We start from the raw sequence: 17724 nt of genomic DNA on the forward strand, positions 1-17724 counted from the left end.
ACGATTTGTAAACCAATTTGTCGGCATTTATCTTCTGTAGGCCTATTTAAGATCGCATGCTCGATCTTAATGAAAAATCATAAGTCAGAAAAAATTGGAACCAGTTGGATTCGAACCTGCCATCTACTGCTTTCCGGGCAGCGACTAACCACCAGGCTATTCTGGTTCACGGCTAAATCACGGCGAACTGGAATACAAATACCCTCGATCCTCTCCTCTCCATTAATATGCAAAATTTTTTCCTCCTATTAAAGCCTCTTTATTTTCAATCTTACACACGTTCAAACTTAGACTAAAGACCTGTCTTTTCTATTAGTTTCCACACATTTTCATCTCCTTTTTTTATTTATCTTTCAATCATTTCAGGAGCTTTTACAGCTCAGAAACATTTATTCACATGGTTTCTGCGCTATATAAATCAGTTTATCAGTATTAGCATTTCTTTAAATCGAACAATAATGCAGATCGTGACAGGGAAGTAGTACTAAGAAACGGAATTGATAAAAACCGCTTGCTTTTACGCACAATATTATCATGTATATTTGCATATTGTTCTGCTAATAATGTGAATAAATGTGTTTAAGGGTCAACAGTTTATACCTTTTGAATTGACGCATATTAAATATTTGTCATTAATTTATTACGGGGACACTGTAACCGCCTGAGGATGGAGTTGCCTAGCTATTCATAACAATGGACATGATGAAAATAATAAACCGCATTTTGGTGCCACCTCTTTTATTGATTGCAGGTCATCTTGTGAATGTGTATATACATTCGTTTTGGTGTCATTGCGGCATGAAGCAACATCGTGAAATAAATTGCTTTCGACTGTTTATTATCAGCTTTTAAGAATGGATATCCGTATCTGATTTTCTTATGTGATTTATTAATTGAACCATTCGTAAAGGAATTCGCCTTGTAATTACGGGGAAATTTACACATGTAGTGAACCATTTTTTTTTCTCAAGCGAGGAATTGCCAGTCGTTATATTCACCCAGGTATACATCATTGTGTACAGGTGTACAGGTGTAGTTGGATTCATCATACTGATACGATGCAGCTATAGCTGGTAGCAGTTTAACTAGGTGTGCGTCGATTCTAATTTTGGAGTAACATTAGGCATTGCATGATGCCTGTTTAAATATGCATGACGTCGGTGTATACCGACTGCATTTATCGGGATAAAGATTAACTATTGATAACGTGTATTTTAAATTGGAGTATCGCCGAAAAGCAGTTACATCCGGAACAGCCATGATTGTAAGTCACTTAACACCTAATTATTATTTTGAAATATGTTGATATGCATAAGATGTATGAAGATAAATACAGATCAATAGTTTATCAATGGTTCTAGTGGAAAAGGCACGAGAATGAAGAAAAGGATTAATTATTGGTATCATTATCATTACAACTAGTATTCTTGTTTCATATTATTTCCATTACTATTATTTTCATGAAATATTCATCACGCACCATCACCACCACCACCACCGTCATCATCATCACCACGATAACCACCACCATCATTACCATCATCATCACCACCACCATCATCATCATCATCATCACCACCACCACCATCATCATCATCATCATTATCATGACCATCATCATTGCCACCACCAGCATCATCGTCATCACCACCATCTCCATCATCAGCAACATCACCATCATCATCATTATCATGGCCATCATCATCATTATCCTCATCATCGCCACCACCATCATCATCTTTATCATTAACACCACTACCACCATCTCCATCGTCTTGACCCCTTCATTCAAAATTTTTCTCGGCGTTGAATTTGATAGGAAATAGGCGTATCGTTTAAGCATGTGTTTATATCAGATTTATGTGAAAAATGACATTTGTGTATGTTGTATACAGTATCTTAAAACATAAATAAATAAGTCAATAACAATTGAAAAAATGTCAATAAGTGCACTTAATTATTGATTCCTTGTGACATGAGATATACAACTAGAATGGATCCATTGCCTAAGCGTCAGTCATTGAATCACGTGGACCGGGTTCACATCCTACCGCAGTACCAATACCATATGACAAGACACCAATCTAGATTTGCCGCACGAGACCCGGGTGATGTAATAATATTCCTTGAATTGCGGGAGAGCTGTAGGTAGGTATAATAACAGCCACGCTAAAGATATGGTCCTATGGTAATGTTTTTGTCTCTATGAACCCGTTTAATATGGTGTAGTAGGTTTCACGGAACACCATGCATCTTTCTTAGGCAAATGCATGTTGGTCCTGGAAAGGACTTCCCCAAACTCAAGATTTCCACAAGTGTGTTCTTGTCGTCTTCCCGTTTGATATGATCGATTCGACTACGAGTTAAATCCATGGCAGAATATCATAGGATCATACAGAATAAACGTGATATTTCACTTGCTCGCTTCTCTCTCTCGCAATTTATTCAGGCATAGTACATCGTACTTAATCCAATGAACGTCTCATTTCCCCCTGTTAAATTCATTTCGGTAATGCATTGGTAAATTCTAGTATTGTTTACTGAGCCTATGAATTATTTTTGGATCGCTCGAATTATAGGTTCGATATGAATTATCAGCTGCCTTTGAACAGATTATGTTTTATGGTCAGACATCCGCATACTTCGTTAATGACTAAAATTCCCGTCTTCCCCACAAACTAGTTGCCATGGGTGTTCATTTGTGTTCATCGTTGGGGGATGACTGACACAAATGTTGTTCTCTGTGAGGGATTTTTTTTTTTCATTTAGTTTGAAGGGGGGGGGGGGAGTGGCCTCACCGGTCTAACATTCTCAGGGCAAAGACATGAAATAAAAGGCAAAATGCATAATTAAAAAAACCGCAAGCGTGCGAGCAAAAAAGTTACACAATTTTAATGCAAAATATAATTTTGTGATAGATTTTGAAATGATACTTTAAAAAACTTAAACTTAACCCTTAAGAAAATCTTCACCGTTTCCCTTTCAATTCTTTCTTTCCTCCTTTCTTGGTCGTGATTTTTTTTCTTGGGGCCTTTTTTGCTCTGAACCCAAGTCTGTATGGCAGTAGAGGAGGGGTAGTAGATCGAAGTTTTAAGTATAATTTTATAAAACTTTATTTTTACAAGACTAAGAGCTTATAGGTAATGCATCAGTAATGCGAGCGCGAAGCGCGAGCTCAAATTTTTGAAAAAAATGATCTGAAAATGAGTCATTTTCATGACTCTTATCGGTTTCATCATTATATCGATTTTATACACTCTTTAAGATTGCAATTCTCATTTCTTTTTTTTTCTTCACTTTTTACGCAATGTAAGCTCTCATATATTGAGAGATTCTGTAAACCACGGTAGTTTGTAACTTTATCATGCAAAAACTAGACTTGGAATAGTTACGCAAATTTAAATTTGATTTTGTGAAATCTTGAAATCATGAAGATCATCGACACGATAAGCACAATTTGCCGGAATATATCGTGCCTATTTAGCTAATTTCTTAGCAATTACACAATATCGTCAAGATTCTATACATGCAGACACTATGTTTTGAAATCTCCACCACAACTGGCATTAATCTGTAACCAAACAGAGCCAACAGTTGACCAGTCTCATTTTCCATTTTCTCGCTATTACCTAGCTCTTTTTCAAGGGCACTCGCTGTGTAAAGTCTGAGGCGGATCAGAGAAAACACAGTTTTATCAGTGGAGCTTGGACAAAAAGCTAGCTGTGACGCCACACTGGGGGTCGTGGCGTGCGCCTCTAATGCAAGCTGCATGGGTGAAGTTACGAATTGCAGAGGTCTCAGCCCTATAAGGAACGTTTCCTAAAAATTACGTGTTATCCGACAAGTCCTGTTTTATCCGACAAGTCCTGTTTTATCCAACAGTTACCAAAGTAACAGTGCTTCTCAGCCAATCAAAATCAAGGGAATAGTTGTTAGATATGTGACTTATCGGAGGAAAATGATGATGAAATGCCCCCATGGTCACATCTTTCGGATGGTGCATGGTCATGGGCCGAAATCCTAGGGGCAGTGGGACGTGCCCCCTCCCCCCACTCAAAATAGTAGGGGGACACAATATCAAATGTCCTACTTTTTGTATTTTATCATGTTTATGATGAAAAGAAGTACATCATTCAAAATCTTCAAAATGACCTTAAATTTGAGGTGATAACCCTTTTTTTGCTTGTCAAAATTTCCAGCCCCTTGTCCCCCTACCTTTTGGGAGAGATTTCCGCCACTTTGCATGGTGTTAAAAGTCAGTCCTTGATGTCAAGTAACATAACTGACGGATACACATCCGAAAACGGTTGATTAAACACACACATAATATACTGTGTAACCATTATTCAGTAAAGTTTTCGCCCAATATCAATATGTAAGCTATATGCCAAAAAGAGGAAAAACTAAACAGAGAACGCTTTTTAGTATCATTCATATACCTTTACATCTGTGTATTATCATCACTATTAGTATATACATCCTTTGATTAAACTGGTTAATTAACCTCCTATGGTGGGGAGGAGGGAGTCGGACAAGGGTCATTTCTAGTGTGATCCATGGTGGCCTAGTGATAGAGCGTGCACCACTTAAATGGGTGGTCGTCGGTTCGATCCCCGGCCGATTCATATAGTCAATGAAAGAACAATTTTTTACTAACTGAAGCGGCTACCCTGGATAAATATAAAAATATTTCTAATATCAGGATGTACGAGGATACATTGAAATAAATATTATGACTGAACTTCCCACTTGCCCTAATGATTGCAAATAATACTACTACTGATAATTATGATAACAAAAACAATATATTTATAATGCGCACATAATCAACTCCAATGAATGCTCAATGCGACTGACAATTCAATATATATTCAACATAATAAACAATAAATTAGAAAACAAAATTAAATCATAAATTATATTGGTAAATATTACACTGTAATTCGTAGGGAGCGGGGGTTATTAAGATACAGGTATTAACGACAAAGAGAATTTTTGTTTGGATTAAATATGCCTATAAGATGAGTCTATTATTATATAACTATGATGAAAGCTGTGGGTAAGGGGTGTATAATTTTTTTCTATAGATTTAACGAAATTTCATTAAGCCACGTACCGTACAAAATATGACATAATAATGACGCACGTATTCACCTAGCTAGGTGCTTCAGGCGCTCGTATATTACCCCGGCTGAGCTCGTCTGCCGATTCCGGTTCGCACTGCGACAGCTTTTTATTAGGAATGGCTTACTGCCGGTACCCATTTACCTCACCTGGGTTGAGTGCAGCATAGTGTGGGTAATTTCTTGCTGAAATGAAACACGCCGTGGCTTGTGAACACGTGAACATAAACACAGTATGAGGGAGGTTGAAATTGTACAGCTGATTGAAATATGCTCCATATTTGGAGTAAAACATTTTAAAGGGGGGAGACTGCTTTTTAAGGGTGTGGGAAGTAGCGGACCGTGACCCGGAGGAGACAAAGCATTGGGGGGCACTGCATTTTTTGTGAACAATGCCGTGCCCCCCCCCCCAATGCTTTGTCTCCTCGGGGTCACGGTCCGCCACTGGGTGCGGGGTTGATGTGATAGCCTTTGTTATATATTTGCTTGTCAGAAAGAGCCCCTCAAATTCAACCACATCCCCCCTTAATATCAAAGGGGCAAACCTGTTCACACACACAAGATTTCACCCCACCCTCGGCCCACACACAAAAGTTCACATTTTCGTTTATGTGCCTTAGTTTTTTTTTTCTCCCTCTCTCTGACACACATAAACACACACACAATGACACACCCACTGTCTCGTACTATCTGTCTTCTTTCATCTCTCTCAAATTTCATCACCTCCATTTCTCAAAACTGTCATAATTCATTTTCAAAGAACATAATATGCGGCACGTGATAGAACATGAGTTCCTTTATCATCATGATCATTACACCCTTCGAATGTTTTTTTTTCAGCTTAGATATAGCGTTTGATAGAACTCTGGCAAATAAAACGTCATACGAAGATAGCACTACCCTGGGTCGCAGGGGACTATGAACATTTCATGTCATGCCACGTGACAGTTATGAGCAAAAATATTTGTATTTGATTTTTTTTTTCAATTTCGGGTATGTGAAAACTGAAAATCCAACTGTGATGATGTTATCACGATTGTTGCGTGCTTCACAACCATGACAACTGCGCCTCAAAATACAAATTTCAAGTACTTGCACAGTGTGGAAATGATGGGACAAGCTTTTATCTCCGAGGAGATTTCCAAGAAGCTAATAATAACAATGATAATAAAATAATGATGATGATAATAATAATGATAATAATCCGCTTTTACACACTGTAAAAACTGTGGTGTTAAAACTGACAACAATTGGTGTTAATAGAGGATCACACCCTGAGATGTTAAAATTACACCCTAAAGATTGAATATAACACCAAAGAGTGTAAATGTAACTACCAATGGTGTTGTAATAACACCTACAGGTGTAAAACTAACACCACCAATTTAACAACGGTGTAAAATAACTGGTTGTTGTCCTCTATGTACACCGGTTAACACCACATTTTTTTGCTAGCGCTTAATACATCAGAACGACGTGTCTAAGCGCTTTACATATGTTATTACCCCAGTCATTAGATTTAATCAGTCATTCCCACTCCCTGGGGAGTATTCCAGTCAGTCGCCTGTGGTGATGCGTACACGGTACTGGACAATCTACAATTACTTTCACATCCTACCGGGTAAACATTTAGCACCTGGGTCGAGAGTGGCAAATTGTGGATTAACACCTTGCCAATTAAACGACGCCAGACCGAGGCGGATTTGAACGAAAGAAGCAAGCTGAGATAAGATATCTTATCTGTTAAATTAGAGAAAATTGAACGTATACTTTCTCTATCAATAACATGTGTATGATAATTTTTCGGCTTAATTCTTGCAAAGATAAGAAATAGAATAAATCCTTTGTACGCGCCCTGAACCGACATTTTGCTTGAATTTTCATTCTAAAAAGTTTACCTAATGTTTGGGGAAATGAGAACATTTTGTAAATTTTACGCAACAATGATTACGTGGAAATTGACCCTTCCAACGTGTATTTGCCCATTATTGGGGGTGGGGGATTACCCACCATGTATATTCCCTTTATTTTCTGTTTTCGTTTGGAGATTTGATTCTTGCGAGTGTTAATACGCGTATGATTACATGAACTGAAAGGCGCTTGTAATACAGTACAAAGACAAAAAATACAACGCTTTTAAACCACGATCAAAGACACTTCAGTGCAAATACAAACATCCCTTGTCCTTACTTACAACATACACAAGCATGGTTAATAGATTTAAAATAGTTTTCGCGTTGAATGCATTTATGTATGTTTTTTGTTCGATGATCTTTAGTCTGTTTTAGTTGTTGCTATTACTTTTCATCTACGATAATGTTGTAAATTTTGTAAACATGTTCATTTTGGTTCTTGGATCTTTGTGTCGTGTATATATATCCCTTGAACGCTTTAGCGCCTTATAATATGGCGGCTTATCTACTGACAACGGACATATTATTATTATTACTATTATCATTATGATTCTGATCATTATTATTATTATGATTAGTAGTAGTAGTAGTAGTAGTAGTACACTCTAAAAAATGAAGTGCTAATTCAGCTCTTAAAGAGCGTGTATAGTGACTGCACTTCGGAGTGCTGATTTGTCTAGTTCAAATTTGAACGAGTCACTATACACGCTCTTTAAGAGCTGAATTAGCACTTCAATTTTTTAGAATGTAGTAGTAGTAATAGTAGTAGTAGTAGTAGTAGTAGTAGTAGTAGTAGTAGTAGTAGTAGTAGTAGTAGTAGTAGTAGTAGTAGTAGTAGTAGTAGTAGTAGTAGTAGTAGTAGTAGTAGTAGTGGTAGTAGTAGTAGTTGTAATAGTAGTAGTAGTAGTAGTAGTAGTAGTAATAGTAGTAGTAGTAGTAGTAGTAGTAATAGTAGTAGTAGTAGTAGTAGTAGTAGTAGTAATAGTAGTAGTAGTAGTAGTAGTAGTAGTAGTAGTAGTAGTAGTAGTAGTAGTAGTAGTAGTAGTAGTAGTAGTATTAGTATAGTATTGTTATGTATCTATGTTTTGAATAATAATAAATTTTGATATAATATCATCTAGAGGCACATTCAAATGATCGAAAAAAACATGGCACAAGGAATTAATATATGTAATTGTTTCCCGAAAACTCGCGCCATTTTTTGTGGGTAAGGGTTTGTTTGCCTGCGTGGGATGAGTATGATTCCTGTTTATATACAAAGGTCATGTACTTTTTCATGTTCGCGTATTCATAATCATACATCACAATAGGAAGCAACATACCGTAAAATACAGAAAGAAAAACTGTCATGTCAAAACAAGTGACAAACAAGTACATATATCATGCGAATCGTCTTGTCAGTTTGTAGAGTACTCTGGCTCAGTGGATAAGTCGCCGGAGTTTGAAACACAAGATCCGGGGTTCGAATACCTCATACGACAACACTTGCATCCTTTGGCAAGGCATTTGTCTATATCTGCCACTCCCCACCCAGGTGTAGAAAATGGGTACCAGGTAGGAGGACATTCCTTGAATTCCCAAACACCCGAGCAGAGTGGCAGTGCTAAAAGGCAGTGATAACACAGTATATGCTGCGCTTAAAAAATTGTATTTTAATACAATGTTTGCTAGCGTGGCGTTATCATAACGCTTAAAAGCGCTATGATAAACGTTGCATATAATTACAGCATATGCCTATATTTGATATTAAGTGTCATTATTATACCCGATTTGATATCATTGCCAACAGTGGCATGATGAGTCCAAAGTTATTGGGGGCACAGCACGGTGTATGGAGGAAATGTGTCAATAGTCGCGCACGACCGACGCAAGCGAGCAAAAAAAAATAATAATATAGGTATATCTACCCAGGGAAGCCGCTTCAGTTCCGAAAACTGTTCTCCCAGCGGGCCGTGCTATTATCATTACCCGGCTTTAGCTGGGCTGCCTAGGCGCTCAAAGCATTCAAGGAATTTCTTCCTACCGGGTACCCATTCATCTCACCTGGGTTGAGTGCAGCACAGTGTGGATAAATTTCTTGCTGAAGGAAATTACGCCATGGCTGGGATTCGAACCCACGACCCTCTGTTTCAAAGTCCGAAGACTAATCCACTGGGCCACAACGCTCCACATCGACAAAATCGACTTTTTAAATTGAAAATCAAATTTACATTAATACCATGGCTTTGTAACAAAAGTGTTTAAAAATGTGATATAAACTGACATTCTCACTTCAGTTTACAAAGAATCTGTCAATGAGAATTGATATGGTGGTAAAGAAACTTTTATGACGTAATTTTATGTATATTATTCAATTAAAAACAGACTATCATTTTCTACGGTTAAACTATAAAGCGGTTAAACTATAAAGCTTACAAATGAAGCTACCATAAAGATGATATATACCTGTACCATGGCGAATATAAACAGTGATGTGATAAAATGCACCAAAACAAGATATATTTCGTATATGACATCATTATTTCACTCATTTGCATACCGCCGCATGACATGCACTCACTGTATCGTGAATGTTGGAATCTAACCCTTTTCCATGTTACAGGTTTGTTTAATAGTCAATATTTATTAAATCTAACTTGATATTCTTGTTCAAACAGTAGTGTTCACTGAAAAATAAAGTTTGTAGTCAGAGCACAGTATTATCTGGCGAATATTCGAGCTATTCCAACGTCAAGTTTTAAGTACCCGGATATGATATTTGTTTGAAAAAAAAAAACGCGTTATGTCTACATATTTTTTGTGTAATAATTACATGACATTATGTAGAAGATATTACATCAGTTCAAGCATTATGTATATTAAAAACAAACAAAATACATTGTCGCATTTCTATTCTTGGCGCTTGTTATTTATCGGGAGGATCAGTAATTTGGTAAAATGGCGGCAAGATGGATTTTTTCCTGTAACCTTGCTGTCAAAACCCCCTCCAAATAAATTTCCCAAATTCTACTGATGGATATCACTAAATACTACAATACCAAGAAATGTACGATATATCGACAGCTTTGCATCTTTTTATAGAACAGCAGTTCTGGGCACTGTTTTACAAAGAGATACGATTGATCCAATTAACCACAACTATGAAAAGCCAGCAACGACAACATCTAAAATACATGTTCGTTCAAAATATTTTCTAGAAGTGATGTATATTCCTACATTCATTGTTCGCTTGAAGTTTCAATGTGATTCTTTTTGTTTACGAAGGAGATTGTGCAATTTTTCTAAATAAAAAAATATGACGTTGATGGATTTCCATATACTTGATGTGGATCGGATCAATGACAACTCTTTGTAAGATGGGCCCTGGTGAACATTGTGTCATTGGACCATGTTCCCATTATTCAATAATGTATTGATCGAATTATTTGTATAATTCCTTTTCACTCGTTATTTTTTCCTTTCTTCTATTTGCTCTCAGTGGGGAAGCAAACATATTGAAAGAATGAGCTGATCCTGAATAGCTCTCCTGTATTTGCTTCTTTTGTTTAGTGTTCAAGGTTGTTCTATACTGCAAATCCCATTTTTCACAACTTGATCACAACTTGAAGTACATCATACGTGAGGCCACAATCGACCCCTTCAAGTTCTTCTCCTATCCAAGAACAATTAAAAGAACTGGGACAACCTACCCAGCTCAGCTGTAAACACAATGGTAATGTCCAGTTTCAAGGAGGCTGCTCTCCCTGCCATCAGAATGATGCAGCCCCCTGTTGGATCCCAAATGATTTAAGGCCAATAGCTTGATTTTTACTTGCACTCGGCTATCAATAACCATTTCTGCACTTCATGACACTCCTTCCAGTGGCTCACTTTATTCATCATCCCAGTATAGCTTCCTGTATGAGCTGCCGAAGAGATTACTCCATCAAGTATCAAGTATCTTCCTTTTTGTTAGATGTTAACACTTAACATGCTCAAGAAAAAAATCTCAAGAAAAGTTGAAAGATTATTGGTTATTTCATTTTTCAATTATTTTGCTGCTATTCCGTTGCTAGAAAGATGATAGGAACATTGTTCTCCCAATATACTAATGCACATACTCCCAATTATATAGGTCCGGTCATATAAAGGGAAGTAAATTGCCAATACGTCTATTGCCAAGTGGTCAACTCATCACATGGTCTACCTTCATTTAGTCTAATGCCATTACGTCCATCAACATTTCGTCTAACAACCATTTTGTCCATTAAGCATTTGGTCCAATCATCACTTCGGCTAATCACCAGTTAGTCTATTACCATTTCGTATCTTAACCGTTTGGTCTAGTTATTTTCATTCATTTCGCCCAACAAATACTTATTCCAATTATACCAAATGGTATGTGGACTAAATGACAGTTAGACAATGTGATTATCATCATAATGTTTAGATAATCATATTCATTATTTGATTATTATGATTAATATGAGAGGAATGGAATTAAAAAGTTCTAAAAAGGCACAAGCAGCAATTATAAATAATGGAATCGTTAAGAATATGCATGGATTGGGGGTTCTATAGAAATTTACAAAACTGTTCACAAGTTCACACTAACTTCCTCTGGTTAAGTTTTGCCTCCATTATATACATTGGCTCATATACATACATGTATATATAATAACTGAATGGGCGGATTATGAAAATTACAAACAAAAGAGAAATGCGGTTAATAAGTTCACTGCCATTGTCAATAATCTCCTAAACGATTGTAAAAAAAAAGTATAATATGCCGTTACGCCTCCGAGGGTTATACAGTCATGTAGATTACGGGAACTTTGTAAAGAGGCGCCACTATATATTCCCAATGATGCTTAAATCATCCCTGGCGATAAGAGGATACACGATTGGCTGATCGAGAGTGAAAGGGAGAGAGAGAGAAAGAGAGAAGGGCGAGTAGGAGAGAGAGAAGGAGGAGGAAGAGAGAAAAAAGAAGAAGAGAGAGAAATAAAAATTGGGGGGGGGGGCAGATGATACCGGGGAGCTTCCATCATACGTGTCATAAGCCAATGAACAAATACGAAAAAAATACCCACAGTTTTTGCGCTTCAACTCCGTTACTTTTTTCGTTGTAGACTTGTACTGCTCTGTGCCTGTAACTTATACTGTCTTGTTTTTTCCCCCATTATCCTCTCTTTGTCATTGTCATCAACGCCATCAACCATAGAGAGTCAAACACAATCGTGGACTTTGTTTACAATTTAAACCACGCCAAAAAAAACTGTTGGTGGTTGTCTTTATATCGATTGAACTCTTAAAGGACAAGTCCACCCCAACAAAAACTTGATTTGAATAAAAAGAGAAAAATTCAACAAGCATAACACTGAAAATTTCATCAAAATCGGATGTAAAATAAGAAAGTTATGACATTTCAAAATTTCGCTTCATTTCGCAAAAACAGCTATATGAACGAGCCAGCTACATCCAAATGAGAGAGTCGATGATGTCATTCACTCACTATTTCTTTTGTTTTTTATTGTTTGAAATATGAAATATTTTGATTTTCTCGTCATTGTCATGTGAAATGAAGTTTCATTCCTCCCTGAACACGTGGAATTCCATTATTTTAACATTTTGTGCTTCAGGCAAGGAGGTCCTAATCGTCAAATTCGTAAAAATTGAAACATTGTATAATTCAAACAATAAAAAAACAAAAGAAATAGTGAGTGAGTGACATCATCGACTCTCTCATTTGGATGTAACTGGCTCGTTCATATAACTATTTTGTTAAAAATAAGCGAAACTTTGCAATGTCATAACTTTCTTATTTTACATCCGATTTTGATGAAATTTTTAGCATTGTGTTTGTCTGATTTTCCTCTATTGATTCAAATCAACATTTTTCTGAGGTGGACTTGACCTTTAATAAGCAATAAGTTCTAATTTCACTCGCCATAATCTTACTATCCTTCCCAACAAATTATTGTGACATTAAGTTGAATAGATTCATTTTTTTATTTCGATGATGCTTTTTATTAAACACAACAAAAGAACATTAGAAAAAAATGTTTCATTTCATGCACATTCATCACATTCCACGAGGTCGAGTAAAAAGATTAAAAAAATAAGAATCTAGCTACCATGTTATTCGAAACTTCGAATTAATTTGCAGTAGTTTCAAATAGAGTCTGGCTTTATGTAACAAAATAATTTTAAATCTGCTCTTCTTAGCAGATACCCCCCCCCCATCTCTGGATAAAATGAGCACCGTGTCTCTGCCGATGACCTCCAAATTGTATATATTGTACACATGTAACTTAATTTTCATCTTTATGACTTATGACTTCCACTTAAAACGCACACCTTTCAACATTATATGCGGCATGTGTTTGTATATATATTGTTCACGTCATTTGGATGAGATTGTATGAAAAAAAGTAGGCTGGGCGTACTCTCTAAATTTACGACGATTTCAAATTATCCAGCTCAGCTAGGAGAAGTAACCAACCGAACATTTGATTCAGATTTATATCCTTTTACCTTACCGCTCTTACTTCTCTTTAAATAGGCTGGATGTCTTGGTTTTTCCATCTTTTCTGTCCAGTGCTATCTCACAGCATTCATTGATCTTTCTGCCTGTCATTTCCTAATTATTTCCAAGCCAACATTTTCTTTTACGTCCTCTTCCTCTTCTGTCTTTTTTTTGTAATAGATTTAAGAATAACTAATCTCTATAGGGATGATAGGGTCAAATATTCGGTTGGCCAATATTCACAGCCGATCTTGATTTAATTGAAAGAGCGAAGACCAAGTGGCAATTATGTTCATTATTTTTCTTTTGTTACGTCACAGGACGTGAATGACGTCAATCCTATCATCGGAGACATTGAGCTCGAGACGTACGACCCCGCTGTTGAGAAAGGGGGGAACGTTTTCCGTCAGCCCGACGATGCGGACACGAGCACCATAGGGGAAGAGATCTTCCACCCAGAAAGTAGGAAGAAAAAGTCGCTGACGAAGTCCCTGCTAAAGGGATTCATCGTGGTTGCAGTCGTAGTCGTCATCGTTGTCGCAATCATCTGCCTTGTCATTTTCCTTGGTGAGTGGTGACTTATCATCCAATTTACTTCTTGAAAGAAATACTGCTTCGTTTGTCAAAACGTGACTTTCCATGTAAAAGTCCTTGTAAAACTAGCACTTTCCTTTCAAAATTTGTGAATTTTTTAACAAGTTGCTCTCCCTCTCTTGCTATCTTTTCTCATTGGGTATCAGACACTTATCATATTGAACAAGGGCTTAGGCTAGGGGTGCACCCTCCCGCTTAGGCAGAGGGATGGACACTAACAAGCAAAAGCAAAGTTAAACAAAAATTGTACTCCTTCTGTTTTCAACAGCTGATTTTTCAAACTTTAGTTCCACCTCCCCAAGATGTGCACACCCATTCCAATTTACTTTAACCTCTCCAGGACGTGCACCTCCCGATGCCTGAACCAGCCTACGCTCCTATGTAGACTTTTTAAGTATGATTCCCATGGTGCTAAACTCTGTTGAAAAGGGTGACTACAAACCTGCAAAGTGTTAATTGATTAAGTTGGCTCTCTCCTTCCCTGGCAACCTTGTGTTAATCTCTGAGAATCAATTTTCGATTCACGTGTAATTTATCAGTATTGTAAAATCAATGCATAATTTGTGATATGAAATTGTCTAATAGATAATAATGGCTAAAAAGCAAAAAAAAAAGTTCGAATTGTAACAAATTCATGAAAATATTAAATCGTTGGAAAAGTCGCATCATAGATGATATTTCTCTTAAACAGAACAACTTTACGCCCGTAAGACATATTGGCCCTATGGATTAGTCTCCGGACTTTGAAATAGAGGGTCGTGGGTTCGAACCTCAGCCACGGCGTAATTTTCCTTCAGCAAGAAATTGAACCAGGTGCTTCACTCAACCAAAGTAATGTACCGACAGGAAATACGCAATTCATCAAAAAGATGTTAGCACCGGAATCGATATCCCAGCTAGTCCGGGGTAATATAGAAGATTCTTGAGCGCCTAAAACAGTAAAAGAAGGAAGTGTGCGTTATACAAATACCCTATATAATAGTTATTATAACTTATTGTTATCACATTTTATTTTATTTTCATTTCTTTTATATTTCTACCATTTTTTTGTTGCTTATACTGTAATCTAAATTCTTTTATTCATTTGTTGTTCTTGTATACTTGTACATATGTTTGTATGTTTTTAAAGGATGTCAAATAAATGAATTGAATTGAATTCTTCCCTCACCTTCACAGGTCCAGAAATAGCAGGGCCCACAACAAAGGCGCCACCAAGATCAACAACAACTCCAGGTAAATGTGATAATTCACCCCAACCCGGCTTGATCTTCACACACACACACACACACACACACACCCACACACACCTTCTATTTAATCCAAATCGAGAACTCAAATTCGTTTATTTGTATACATGCCCATGTGAATAAACAAACGAACACACCCATGCCCATAAGACCGGTGGTAAATGTTATCCCGCCTCGATCTTTACCTAACCCACACCTACACCCTCACATGCTGTTCAAATCCCCATACTGATACTGGTATAAGTAAGGTCCAGGGAAACAAACATATAAAATCCCATATGTACGTACTTAAACCCTTATGGGCTTACTACATTATAATAACACACCTCAGTATCCACCCACACCCACACCTCATGAAAAGTTAGTAGCTCGATAGAAACAAAAACACACACGCATATGTCCATGTACTAAGACCCCCATGGTAAAAGTTACATTGTAAAATCATGCACAGAACCCCATCTGGTCTTCACCCACATACACACACCCACTCCCTCACACACTCTTTACCCCTCTAAAGAACGAAAAAACCCATATTGGTATACTGGCCCACATAATGAAACACATTCATGCTCTAAGATTCGTTATTACTGTTGCATTGAAGATCACTTTTCTGTGTTCACCCACACCCACACCCACTATAGATAGTGCCCACTAGCTCCTCTGAAGAACACAAATCTCTATACTGGTCTAGGCCCATAGAAACAAACACGTTGCACCCATGTCCAAGGCCCGTTGTAAATGTTCCATTGCAAAATCACATAACCCCGCCTCGGTCTAATTAACCCACACCCACTCCTCACTCCCCTCGAGAACGCGTATTACTCTTATATAAGCCCTCACAAACAAACACACACACACCACTAAGACCCATGAGGCATTCTAAAATCACATTACGAAGGCATCAGTCCTCACCCACACACACAGACCCGCTCAGAGAATACGAAAGCCATTTACTCGTATTGACGCTTCCCACAGACACACACACACGCGCACACTATTCACGCCACTAAATGCTCCATTCATTCTGTTCCCCTTTGCATTTTCCATATCCCACACTACCAACATCCACATGCACATCCTCGCACTCTGAAAACTTGAATTGTTTAACAAAGGTTTTTTTTCTATTTATTAAAAAAAAAATCCTAGTTCTACTCATCTCTATAAGCATGTACACACACCCTCACACCTTCCTGGTTACACCAACCTCCATAGTTCAAGGAAAGGCATATTATTCAGATTAGCAAGCGCATGCATTCAGAAATATAACGCCAAGTACACTTAGCCCCCACCCCCCCCCCCCCCCCTCGTCCTCTCCCCTCTCTTTCCCGTAACCGTAAATGATCACTTTATATTTTTAGTTCGTTTTAAAAATGCTTTTCTTCGTATTTTTCTTTTTTCTACCTAGCTCCAACCGTCATTCCGGGAGTAGTAGTTGGTAAGTATTCACTTGGTCTATAATGTTTATAAGCAGTTGGTATACTTCTTAGAAAATACACTTTAGACTAAATGAAAGTAGACCATGTGGTGAGTGGACCAGTTGGCAATAAACGAATTGGCAATTTACCTATCAGATGAGATGAGAATTCGAACCTCCTCTGTTATGGTTTTAGGTGTTTGTCTCTGAGTCCACAACCACAATCACGTTAGACCAGCTAGAGCTTGTATTGAACCAGAGTTTAGAATACGAGCCACTGTGGAGCATATTACTGAGGGGTTCACAAGCCTAATTCATTTCCCATAAACTCGTGTGTTAAAGTGGCACTTAAAAAATAATTCATAAAAAGAAGGAGGAAATTCGAGGGTTGAACGTTTACTACCAGTGGATAGGATAAATGTCTGACATTCCATATCTTACCAGAAAAGGGTACCTCGACCGGCTCAATTTAAAAATAAATCAGCATTTATGAAGACTACACAAAAATAAATCAGCATTTATGAAGACTACAAACGACGGGATCAAAAAAGGCGTAAATATTCATATCTGAATGACACGCGCCTCAAAACCCAAGCTAACAACAACAACAACAAATTCATCACTTAAGACAGTAAAATGGCCCTAATTCTTCCGGCAGTAAAAATATAGTTCCATAGTGGTGAAATATCTTTCCAATTTGTTCAGTAGGTACCCTCCCTACAATCAGTGTTAGATTGTCAGTCATATTCATTCATTTTTGTCAATCAGCAATATCAAATTTAAAAATAGAGCAATGGGTTGGCTCGAATGAATATCTTTTGCCTGCCAGCTGTGATTGGGCCCGTGCAACCTGAGCATTATATTGGCTGAATGGTAGTTTATACAAAATAGTTTAGGAGACGAACTAGTTGTAAAAAGTCTGAGA

General features: G+C 37.4%; 1 protein-coding gene across 1 annotated transcript in view; it reads left to right on the forward strand.

The window, feature by feature from the left end:
- Window positions 1-17724, forward strand: part of LOC121419519 — a 147499-nt gene that overhangs the window by 11524 nt on the left and 118251 nt on the right. The window contains exons 2-4 of the mRNA XM_041613974.1: window positions 13865-14111; window positions 15315-15371; window positions 16791-16820. Of these exons, the coding sequence (XP_041469908.1) occupies window positions 13865-14111; window positions 15315-15371; window positions 16791-16820 (334 nt within the window). The remainder of the gene's footprint in view (window positions 1-13864; window positions 14112-15314; window positions 15372-16790; window positions 16821-17724) is intronic.

The sequence above is a fragment of the Lytechinus variegatus genome, chromosome 8 (genome assembly GCF_018143015.1).
Source record: "Lytechinus variegatus isolate NC3 chromosome 8, Lvar_3.0, whole genome shotgun sequence".
NCBI lineage: Eukaryota > Metazoa > Echinodermata > Echinoidea > Temnopleuroida > Toxopneustidae > Lytechinus > Lytechinus variegatus.